At 42.3% G+C, this 12,659-nt stretch overlaps 1 protein-coding gene across 2 annotated transcripts in view; it reads left to right on the plus strand.

Moving 5' to 3' along the window:
* SORCS2 (sortilin related VPS10 domain containing receptor 2) overlaps positions 1-12,659 on the plus strand; it is a 167,734-nt gene that overhangs the window by 48,049 nt on the left and 107,026 nt on the right. For both annotated transcript variants that reach the window (XM_063130150.1, XM_063130152.1), the window contains exon 3: positions 1,751-1,850. In XM_063130150.1, the coding sequence (XP_062986220.1) occupies positions 1,751-1,850 (100 nt within the window). The remainder of the gene's footprint in view (positions 1-1,750; positions 1,851-12,659) is intronic.

Below are 12,659 nucleotides of genomic sequence, written 5' to 3' on the forward strand. Positions count from 1 at the left end.
TATAAATATTCTTCCACAAGTGGTGATAGATTCCTATGTTTAGGCCTGATTAGCAGTTCTTTTAATAGTCTCAGGGCACAAAGAGAGGTATAGGCAGAATGAGGATCTGAAGCAGCCCTTGTGCATCCCTAAAGCGCTGCCTCTGGAAGCAACAAACAGTGGGATCAGGCTTGAAGAGCAGGACCCAGCCACATTCCACAGAATTTCCTCCCTGATAAAGCATGTATATGCTTTCTTTTAAAGATAAAAAACTACACTGATTGGTACGTAATGGTTCTCACGTAATGTTAACCCATGGTTTATTTAAACCATGCTTTGTTGCCCTAACCAGGGTTTGTCGGCAGATGATTGAACAAACCATGGTTTGTTTTCTCAACCCCTGAGTTGTTTGTTTTCTTCCTTTCCCCCTGCTCCCTCCCTGTATCCCAATGCCTTTCCCACTGCCTCTACAGCCTGGTGAAACAATCCATGAACAATCCACAATTCTGGGTTTGCACGCAACGACAAGCTATGGTTTAAACAACCCACATTTCACAACTCGGCAACAAACTATGGCTTCTCTTCATGGGTTGTTTGTGGTTAACCCATAGTTAACCCTTAGTTCTGGGTTTGCACATAATGACAACACATGATTCAATAAACCATGGTTAATTAAGCCATGGTCCGTTATTACCTGTGATCCATGTCACTTATTAGTAAAATACTATTTAGATGGCTTTTTTAAAAAATGCATCTGTCAGATTCTTAAAAAAAAAAATTGGGAAGAGAAATGCAATCATATGTTTAGAGAGCAACCCTATGGACCCTAGACAGCATGGGGGGGGGGGCATAGAATCATAGAATAGCAGAGTTGGAAGGGGCCTACAAGGCCATCGAGTCCAACCCCCTGCTCAATGCAGGAATCCACCCTAAAGCATCCCTGACAGATGGTTGTCCAGCTGCCTCTTGAAGGCCTCTAGTGTGGGAGAGCCCACAACCTCCCTAGGTAACTGATTGTTCATTTTCCTGGCTTCAACTTCATAGCCAGGAAACTATGCTCCCCTCCTCCCGCCTCGTAGCTGGCATGGAGAGAACCACACCAGCTACCTCTCCACGCTTGGTAAATGGAGCAGGAGGCAGGGGAAAGGGGGGGCGTTCCCAGGGGTGGGGAGGGGGCTGGAGCATCAGGCATATGACGTTTCCTATGTCCTCTCCAGCCTCCTTCCCTCCCACTCTGAAGCGCTGCTGCCCATCTAGCAGAAATATAGGGTGGCTGGAAAGCAGATGCGAAGATTCCAGCCGCCCTACATCTTCATGCTCAAGCCGCCTTGCATTGGATACTGGGAGGATTGCGCCCTTAGTGTGCTTACTGTCTTCAGTGCTCTTCTGGGCTTTTTCCTCTGAGATGTTGTTACTAAAAACAGTAAGCACACTAAACCCATTGTCCCCAACACATTAATTAATTATTTTTTCTTGTTGAGTAATGTTTATTTTTTCTTCTGATGGCTTTTCCTCAGAAGCTTAAATGATTCTCTCTTTTTTTTTCATTTTGCAAATGTGAATTTCTCAGAATGTTATGAATTTATCTTAAGTTCCCATTAAACTTTTCTACTTAAGCCTGGCCTTTAAGATTGGTGGTTATGTTACCTTAGAAATCTTATTTATTTAAATTTTGGAATTTGAACTGTATACCAGGTCCTCTATCTTTTTAACTGGAAAATACAAGTTGATAATCAGAATACACCCAAAGTTCTGTTTCTTTTTTCTGCAGGTCTTCAGATTTTGGGACATTATATACCAAGTTGAATCTACAACCTGGGATTGCTACTGTCATTGAAAATTTTTATATTTGTCCCATGAACAAAAAAAAGGTATGGATTTACTTTTTACTACACGTCAGTAGGCCATCGTAGAAAATGGCTATGGCTAATTTGTATTTAGTAGTTGTAAGATCTTAACAAGGGATGTCATACATATTTAGTTCATAAAGTAGCAACTATCAGAAGCACCTTGAAGATACAGTGCAGAGCTCTGTCATGAATAACCTAAATATAATCATAGAATCATAGAATAGCAGAGTTGGAAGGGGCCTACAAGGCCATCGAGTCCAACCCCCTGCTCAATGCAGAAATCTACCCTAAAGCATCCCTGACAGATGGTTGTCCAGCTGCCTCTTGAAGGCCTCTAGTGTGGGAGAGCCCACAACCTCCCTAGGTAGCTGATTCCATTGTCGTACTGCTCTAACAGTCAAGAAGTTTTTCCTGATGTCCACCTGGAATCCAGCTTCCTTTAACTTGAGCCCGTTATTCCATGTCCTGCACTCTGGGAGGATCGAGAAGAGATCCTGGCCCTCCTTTATGTGACAACCTTTTAAGTATGAAGAATGCTATCATGTCTCCCCTCAATCTTCTCTTCTCCAGGCTAAACATGCCCAGTTCTTTCAGTCTCTCTTCATAGGGCTTTGTTTACAGACCCCTAATCATCCTGGTTGCCCTCCTCTGAACACACTCCAGCTTGTCTGCGTCCTTCTTGAATTGTGGAGCCCAAAACTGGACGCAATACTCAAGATGAGGCCTAACCAGGGCCGAATAGAGAGGAACCAGTACCTCACGTGATTTGGAAGATATTAATGCAGCCCAAAATAGCATTGCCTTTCTTGCAGCCATATCGCACTGTTGGCTCATATTCAGCTTGTGATGTTTGAATGATGCTACCATTAAATAGCCCTAACCATGCTGGGGCTCACTCAACCTCATCCTGTCATTTATGTATCCTGAAAAAGATATAACTGGAGGGAAAAGAAAATAATATGAAAAGGTAAAGCTAGACAACCCTGGCTCCAGGATCATAAACTAATGTACAAAAAAATCTGAGGATGCTTGCTGACAAGAGCAGAAGGAAACGATAATTTATTTGAAAACGTACAGCACAGTGAAGGAAATTTCATCTTTTGTTTTCTGAAATGCTTTGACTTATTGTGAATGCGTACATGACTATTCCATAATAATACACATGAAATGGAACAAGAGACACTGCTTAATGTAAATCTACAATAATACAATCAGTGGGTTTTCCTTAGATTGAGTAGCCATGGCAGTATTATGATAGTGAAACCCAGGCAAAATTTTGGCTCATTTCCAAGAAATCACCTGAAGATTGCCAATTGTGTTGGTGTTTTTCACCCAGGCCATAGCTAGACCTAAGTTTTATCCCTGGATCGTCCAGGGGTCAAACCTGTTCACCTAGGTGACACACAGGGCATCCAGCGCTCAGGCAGGGGCGAACCCTGGATGATCCCAGGATAAACCTTAGGTCTAGCTGTGGCCTCAGTCATTCCTCTCCATCACTCCATTGGTCCCATTCCTATACATGTATACCCCAATTGTGTGGGATTTTCTCTATGAGGTAGCAGTGCATGTGGACTGGACCACAGTCTCCATGGTCACTCAATTGAACCCTGGATTCTCTTAGATTCTCCTGGATTCTCCTGGTTTTTTTCCAGGAGAATTTTGTATTTTCCTTCTTGTTGATACTGAATGCCAACTCTCCCCCCCCCCACCTTCCATCCCACACGTGCATATGTGTGTGCACACACAGACAAACTCCAAACTTGGTTGTTTGCAAGACATAGGTGGTTGGCCCTGCAAAGGCACTGTCATTTTTGTTAGCTTTGAGGCTGACAAAACCTCTGAAATCTTCACTCTTCAATCTGAGCTTTTGAAAAAGTCTAGTTCCCATTTCCTCTTCTCAGTACACTGGTCCCTTTGTTAGGAATGGAACTGGGCATTTCTAAGATCGCAAGACTTCCTGGCTTTCAGTGTGTGTCACCCTTGTTTTAGTGCCCAAGACAGACAAGAATTGAAGTCTTGTTAGGATGGGACTATCAGGCATGCTTGAAAGAATGAGATAAATTACAGGCTGCTGTTAAATGAGGTGACCCAAGCCGAAAGCATATTGATAATGCCCAGTAATTTGGCTTATTTGTCAATCAGTTGCTTCGAAATAACATTTGAAGGCCTGCAGGAGCCAAAGATCTCTGAAGCTGGAGTTTGGAATGTAATGAAGGCTGCTTAGTTCTCATGACAGATGCAATTAATTATGGGTTGCTTTAGGAAAAAAAGAATTGTAAGTGCCTTTGTAGTTTGTTCATTGGTAAAATAGAACAGGATTATAGTGAAATGCACTTATTGTAATAGTCAGTACAAGATATTATATGGGCTTGGTTTAAGGAGGAGTTGCAGAACCCCCAGTCCTCAGGCTTAATCTGGCTCACAGGAGTTCTGCATCTGTCCTGCAGAGCCTCTTTGGGCAACTCCAGGGGCAGGGCTTGACCTCCAAGCTTCCCCAGAGGAATCCACACTGTTATCCTCCCAGTGCCAGACTTGCCCATGGGACGGTGCCTACTGAGAGAGGCGCAGAACTCCATACATCTCCAGGATGGAGAAAGATAAAATGGTGGGTGGGGGATGATGTCAGTAGGCATGGACATGTCACTAATAACATCTGGCCCATGGAGGGCCTGGTGGGAGTCCAAATTACCTCCAACCACAAAATGGTTCTGTTCCCTGATTTGTTGGGGACAGCACTGCCCATGCAATTGTTACGAGAAACACAGAATTGAATCCAACATTGTGCTAACGAACAACCACGAGTGTGATGGGGCTTTCTCCCTCTGTCCTCCTCTGTGCTACTTGAAAATCTGTTACAGAGTGTTTATCAGTGTTCCAGGGTGCTCTTGTAGCTGCGGGGTTGTGGGGAATATAATCACACACCCTTCCGGTTTCTGCTGACAGAACTGCTTCTGTTAATAGAATGACACCATTGGATACAACCCAATGTTAGTACACTAACATTTTCTGCCTCAATTTTGGAAGTCAAAATATGTGCATATGTGCATCTTTAAACACACTGGCCTGGGAAACCTTAGACAACTTGGCTTTTCCAGAAGTGTGTACATGGGCATGGAAGATACATGTACACAAGTTTTGCACATTAGGGCTCCATCCGATGAGCATTTTATTGCATGCGTGTTACTGGGCACTCACAGAGTTTGCTCAGGTCCCTCACGTGACGTCATCTTCCTCCTGTGCCCCTTCCGGCCTGCCTTGTGAAACAAAAAAACCCTCATTGAGTCTGATTTTTTTTTAAACTCGGAATCGCTGCTCTCTCCTGCTGTGTGCAGGAGAAGCAGCACCATTAGAGCAGCGGACTCAATGGGCCTCCTGCTTATTTTGTCCTTCCTCTTTTGAAAGAGGAAGTAACTGAGGAACGAAAACATCAGTGAAGAAGCGTGTTAACCCCCGGTGTGATGGAGTTTTCAGTGTAACACATTACAACCCACATTACAACCCACAGCAGTTGTAATGTGTAGCACAGCCCTCAGAGAAATTAAGAAGATTCAGAACCCATTGACTGAACTAGTTCAAAAAGAGAAGAAAGGCAGGAAGAAAACATGACCTGAGCAGAAGGAGAAGAATGAATCACAAAATCATTGACTCTGTGTGTGTGTGTGTGTGTGTGTGTGTGTGTGTGGGAGAGAGAGAGAGAGAGAGAATGAAAGAAAGTCTGGGAGAGAACCCAATGCTCGGCTTTAGCTATATGGATCTTGAGGTGATGCTGGAATATCCAGGAGAGAAAAGCAGTCAGAGACACAAGAAACAGAGGAGAGAGAACAGAAAGATAGAGCTGGTGACCATCAGAGACTGTTCAGATCAAATGAAGCATCAAGATCACAGAGAGAAAAAATGTAAACAGAAGATGCCTTAATGAAAGAATCTGGAGTACAGACCAACAGAAAGTGGGAGAGAATCCTATGGGGAACCTTGAACAGACATACAAAGGCAGAGATTGGAGAGAGAGAGAGAGAGAGAGAGAGAGAGAGAGAGAGAGAGAGAGAGAGAGAGAGAGAGAGAAGAACCACATGATGAGGGCGACAGTCTGCCACTGAGGCTGCAATACTGTGCACACTTACTTGGGAGTAAAGTGTATTAGATGCAGTAGGATTTGCTCTGTGAATCTCTCAGTGTACCTTTTAACACTCAAAAGCAGTGCAGGGGGGGTTGCTTGGGGCAGTAGTGCTAGAAAAAGGAGTACGTAACACTTGTTCTGTGCTATTTTCCTGATTGAACTCCCCCCTCCTCCAAGCTACTAATGGTTAGCCAGGGGAAAAAGCAGACACAGTCCATGTTTCACACACACACACCCCGTTGGCTAATATCCATTTTGGGGAATAATTTCAAATAGGAAAATCAAACCAGGACAAAGGCTAAACACCCCCTCCTTCCAGTACTATTGCTTGGGCCAACTCTCGCTTACCCGCCTCCCCCCCCCCGCCTCCGGGTTGCTTTTAAGCTTTAAAAAGGAAACAGAAAGTTTCTGCATCATGTGTAGTTTGGCCCCAAGAAGGAAGGATAACAGAAAAGCCAGGCAAGAATTCCAGCAGATGAAAGTGGCCCACAGTGTTGCAGACAAAGGAGAGAGCAAGAAACATAAGGATAGGGAAAGGATCTTGAACTTTAACTGCCATATGATCATTTAACTGTTTTGTAAGTAAAGATTTAGTAGACTAGTGTGAATAGAAACTAGATTATTTCAGGGGTTCAAGAAGTGAAATAGAGATGGGGGGAGATGGGGATCAAGACTACAGGAAAAGGCTATAAGTAATACCGACAATAGGTAATAACCATTTAGAAAGAAAAGTATTGGAGGAAACCATATAAAAATAAGTGTGTCTTGTGAAGAGGAAAACTATACCCTTCTTGCAAGACACTTACCATGATTATCATGGTGGAGAGCGTGGGAAAATGACAGAGAGCCAGAGTTGTCAGGCAACAGGAGTAACAGAGTCGACTTGGGAGAGCCAAGTCTGAGTGAGAGCCAACACACGGAGATGTTCCAGCAAAACGAGTTGCGGACAATTACAAATTTGTTAAAACACTGAGCAACAATTAAGAAGCCACAGAAAAAGAGGAGAGGAGAAATAGGACGTGGTCAGATCAAGACCGATCAGATGTGAAATGGGATAAAGAACAGGAGGAGAGAAAAGCAGGACAGTAAATGTCACGTGTTAAGTAGGTGGAAACAAATACTCAGAGGCATAGAAAGTTAGCCTGTTCAAGAAATAGCATAGAAATGTTAAATTTGCAGTGGGGGAGCTACTGCTGTATGGTCCGGTTCCACACTGCTTTAGTAATGTGTGTAAATAAGCACATGGGGTAGGTAGATGACAAGGTAACTTCCCATTCCATCATTGCTTCATTGGTGCTCGTGGTGCTGGTATGGCGGCTGGCCACGCCATCCTGCCCCACACATATTGTAGCATGTTACTGGAGCAGCATGGATATCCACACTGCAAAGGTAAATCAGGAGCAGCAGTTTGCTCAATATATGGATTGCATAAGCAATACAGAAAAGAGTTTTAAAGAGTTTCAGAGAGTCTGTCCTGGCCTTGATGAAGAGAAGTATATTTAGTCTTCTGGCTGTACCCAAAAGAGTCAGTGCACTTTGGAAATGCCCTTTTATGTGCATCTCTGGCTGCATTGTTGTTTAAAAACAGTGGTTGCTTGTGACTTCTTGAGATAGGAGTGCTGTAGTTTTAAACCCCCTTCTTCCCCACAGATTATTTGTGTAGCACTTACAGAGGAAAGAATGCCTTTACACATGTGCAGAGGAAAGAATGCTTTTACACATGTGCAGAGCATAGAATCATAGAATAGCAGAGTTGGAAGGGGCCTACAAGGCCATCGAGACCAACCCCCTGCTCAATGCCGGAATCCACTGTAAAGCATCCCTGACAGATGGTTGTCCAGCTGCCTCTTGAATGTCTTCCCACTGAACAACATCAACAGGCTTTATGTGAAAGGCATGAGCATGACTTGTAGGCAAAGCTGAACCAAGCACATACCATGTGAAATAGGTTTTTAAATTCATGCATTTTTAGAGGACGTATGCACCTACTGCCAAAAACATCAAAGCTTTTCAAATGTCAGTGAACACTTGCTGTTAGTTGCATGCAGTTCAACATCTCAAACACCAGCCATTCAACTTCTCAAAAACCAAGCTACTTCTTTCTCTAAAACTGAAACAACTAATTATTTCAGCCAGACAGACAAAGATAAAGGTTTGATTTGTGCCAGGGTCTACATGAGCTTATAATAAAAAAAACTATTTTCATTTCAATGTGAAATAATGATGTCTGACCATGTGCAGAGTACCCCATTACTAGAATCATAGCGTTGGAAGGGGACATTTAGGCCATTGAGTCCAACACCCTGCTCAATGCAGGAATCCAGTTTACAGCATCCCTGACAGATGGCTCTCCAGTCTCTGCTTGAATACCTCCAGCGACAGAGAGCCTACCACCTCCGTAGGCAGTTGATTCCATTGCCTGATGGCCCTGACAATCAGCAATTGTTTCCCGATGTTCAACCAAAATTGGCCTTCCTGTAACTAAGCCTGTTGCAGCCCCTCTTCTGTGTGTCTACCCTTTAGGTACTTGAAGAGTGCTATCATATTTTTGTGAACTGCCCAGAGAGCTTCGGCTATTGGGCGGTATAAAAATGTAATAAATAAAATAAAATAAAATAAATCATATCCCCCTCAGTCTTCTCTTCTCAAGGCTAAACATACCCAGTTCCTTCAATCTTTCCTCATAGGACTTAGTTTTGAGTCACCTGATCATCTTTGTTGTCCTTCTCTGAACTAGTTAGTTAGTTAGTTGTCCTTCTCTGAACTAGTTAGTTAGTTAGTTAGTTGTCCTTCTCTGAACCCTATATAGCTTGGGTCCAGGTTATTTGAAGACCGTATTCTCCCTTATGACCCTGCCCATGCTTTGAGATCTTCTGGAGAGGCCCTTCTTTTAGTCCCACCTTCTTCACAGGCACGTTTGGTGGGAGCAAGGGAGAGGGCCTTCTCGGTGGCTGCTCCAGTGCTTTGGAACTCTCTTCCCGGGGAAGCTAAGCTGGCTCCCTCCTTGATGGGCTTTCAGAAGCAGGCAAAAACTTTTTTGTTCCAGCAGGCCTTTGGAGAGTAATCTGGCCCTCCATCTATGATAATGTCTTATAATTTGGTTGTGTTTTTTAAATGTTTATGGTTTTGTTTCCCCCCCATGTATGTTTTAAACTTTGTAAGGCTGCCTTGAGGCCCAGCATTGGGCAAAAGGCGGGATACAAATAAATATAATAATAAATATAATAATAATAATAATAATAACAACAACAACAACAACAATTTATCCAAACCTTCCTTAAAATGTGGTGTCCAGAATTGGACACGATATTTGACGTGAGGCCTGACCAGTGCAGAGGGAACTATTATTTCCCATGATATTGAAACTATACTTCTGTGCATTCAACTTAAAATTGCACTTGCCTTTTTTGCAGACACATCACACTGCTGACTCATATTCCATTTGTGATCAACTACAACTTCAGGATCCTTTTCACATATGTCAAGCCAGTATAAATGAAGAACATTGAACATTGTCTCTGTTAAATTTCATTCTTTTATTTTCTGCACAGTTTTCTAATTTCTCATTTGGGAAAAACCAAATTGACCAAGTTGATTCATACAAATACCTGGGCAATATGGTTCCATGAAGCTCTTAGCTGGAGAGTCCATGAAAAATATGCCAAGAGAGCTTCAGCTATGGGGCGGTATATACATTTAATAAATAAATAAAGGCCAAAGCCGAACAAAATGTGGGTGCACTAACCCGGTTTTTCTTCACGTAAGGCGGGAAATTTCTGCCAGCGGCCACCTGGGTCTTTAAAGCCAAAACATTGACTCAGGTTCTTTTTGGGGCTCCAATCTGGTTTCTCCACTCTAAGAGCACTCTTGAAGGAATTCAGTGCCTTTTCCTCAGGCTAATATTCGGTGTTCCCAGATGTGTTTCCGGAGCTTCCCTCAACAGCAAACCTGAAATCCTAGAAATCATTGTGATTGGCACTTATTCATTATGTTCTCCATGTGATCACAAGCACATCTGTGACCACACATTGCAAGGAGCCAGTTTTGAATGTGTGAACAAGTCCTGAGACATGTATATCCAAAAAGTCCTGCCGTGACATCCGCCCCAAAGTGAACCCTATAGATTTGAGAACTTAATTTTCTTGGCATCCTCATGAATAGTTCAAGTTCACTTCATATAGAACTGCTAGTGAAACCGTTGTTAAAGACTCCCTTCAGATTCCTTCCCACATTGTTCTTGCCCAAGAGTCCTTCGTGATCAGAGCTTCCTCCCCTTCAGAATCCCCAAAGAACCCAGATAATCTTTTGCAGCAGGATTATCCCATATTGGAAGACTGTGTTTTGGCAATCCCACTTGTCTGCTTTCTCACTTGTCTTTAGTTTCACATCACTTTGGAGTTGCTGTTCAATTATGATCTCATTTCCTCAGAACAATTCCTGTGGGGTAGGTTAGCCCAATAGCTAGAGGCTCCCCAAGACCATATTGGGAACTACAGACACATACTGATATAAAGCAAGAAATCATAGAGGATTGAATAAAGACAGTCTCCACTTTCCCATTTTTCAGTTCTGACCGTCTGGCCAGCTTGGGTTTTCTGATTCCATTTGATAGCCAGGTTAGGGCTGGCTGATATTTGCCATGGAGGCCAATATAATGATTTTCAAATTAATGGAGGCTGAACTCTCTTCCAACTAAACATGTCAAAATCACCAAAAGCCAGTAGTTGGACATATATGAGAGAGAGAGAGAGAGAGAGAGAGAGTTAGTTAGTTAGAGTTCTTCCATAGGGGGTTTACAGCAGATGTGTTATTCCTGTGGGTTCGCCTGTCAGCTGTGGTCATTCTCTCCCAAACACATTTTATGGCTATTAAAAATGCATGAAGTGCTGAGCCCTACATTTCCTCCCCCCCCCCCCCCCCGCACCTGAAAGATCTCCTTCCCAAAAGTACTGAAAAATTTAATACACGCTACTGGTAGTGTGTATGGAGAAGAGACCTGCTTACATGGCAAAGTTCACTTGGTGAGTCTGTATTTATTTGCTGCTAGCACTTTCGGTGATGATGTGCTGTTGAGTATACAGCATCTCAAAGTCTTGCGGAGAATGTCGCTGGTTCGGATGCTTATTATGCTTGACCTTTCTCGAGGCTACATAACTATAATGCTGTAGTTGGCAGGCCTCTGGCTGCAAGGAGCTATTCAGACATGCTGTCTCTTGCTGAGAAGAGGGAGGGGGGGGGCGGAAACACCTGAAATACATTTTGTACTTTGCTGGCTCTCTCATCTTGACCACACTGCCCTCTTCTCTGTTCTTCTTCTCTCCCATTGTCCTACATTTTTCTCCTTGTCAAATTCACAACGTACGTTTCTTTTTCTCATTTTATAAGAAATGGGGCAGGGGATGGGTGAGTCAGAAAAGAGGGATTCTTAAAAGGTTACCGTATTTCTTCGATTGTAAGACGCCATCGATTGTAAGACGCACACTAATTTCAGTACCACCAACAGGAAAAAAAAAACCCTAAGACACGCCCGCGATTCTAAGACGCACCCCATTTTTAGAGATGTTTATATGGGGGTAAAGTGCATCTTAGAATCGAAGAAATGGGGTAGATCATATTAAATTGGGCTGTGCTGCTTCTCCAACCTTAAACAGCTGATAGAGAACTACAGAGAGAGGAATTTATCCAGCAAATGTGGTGATCAGATGTTTAGATTCTCAAACTCAATCTAAATCAATTCTCAAAGGCAATTTTAGCTTAAATATGATTTCTTTAGAGGGAATAATGGAAGAATCTCAACCCTAACAGCAAAGAGTGTTGAAAACTATGATACCCCAGTGCATATTTTAATAATAATAATAATAATAATAATAATAATAATAATAATAATAATAAGGAAGGATGGAAGCCTGAATACATCTAGAATTATATCATAGAAAATAGTTCGCTGACTCTACGGTATTCTTATTTATTTATTACATTCCTATACTGTCCAATAACCTAAGCTCTCTGGACAGTTCACAACAATTAAAACCATAAAATATAGCACAATGAAACATAATATAAAACTTTTAAAATGTTTAAAACTACAGTATAAAACCAAGGTAAAAACCAGCAGTGGTGCAAAGGTTTTAAAATACAATAACATTTTAAAAACAGAGCCAAGATAGAGATTATGAATATGTGCAGTAGATATAAAATTTTAAATTAAGAAGAAACATTTCATAATAAGGAAATAATTTTATTATTATGCAACATAATCTGATTCTAGTGTTTGGTCCTACCATCCAAATTGGTGTAGAGACACAGTGGTCATGATCAACCCCATATTCATTAGGGTTGGGGAATCGAGGTGTGTTTATGCACGCTACCGCCTTCTATCAGTCCCATCTATGAGGGAGTATGTGAGTCCCAAAGTAAGGGCATCCGTGCAGCCTTCATCAGGAGTTTGGGTCTTTCTAGGCTCAATTGTGGGCATGGTGAGGGAGCAGAAAAGGCCTGTGTAATCAAATAAATATAATAGTTATTAAACAGTGTCATGAAATGTAATAAAGAAACAAGCAAGTGGTTTTTAATTAAAACAAACGCTTGTAGAAAGAATGTCAAAAGAGATCAGAGAAAGGTAGGGGGAGCATATATATGAATTAAAGCAGAACATGTCCAGTGCACATAATACATACTTGAACTTATTTTGACAAAAGATGACAACAGGACAA

The sequence above is a fragment of the Elgaria multicarinata genome, chromosome 7, assembly GCF_023053635.1.
Source record: "Elgaria multicarinata webbii isolate HBS135686 ecotype San Diego chromosome 7, rElgMul1.1.pri, whole genome shotgun sequence".
Classification (NCBI taxonomy): domain Eukaryota; kingdom Metazoa; phylum Chordata; class Lepidosauria; order Squamata; family Anguidae; genus Elgaria; species Elgaria multicarinata.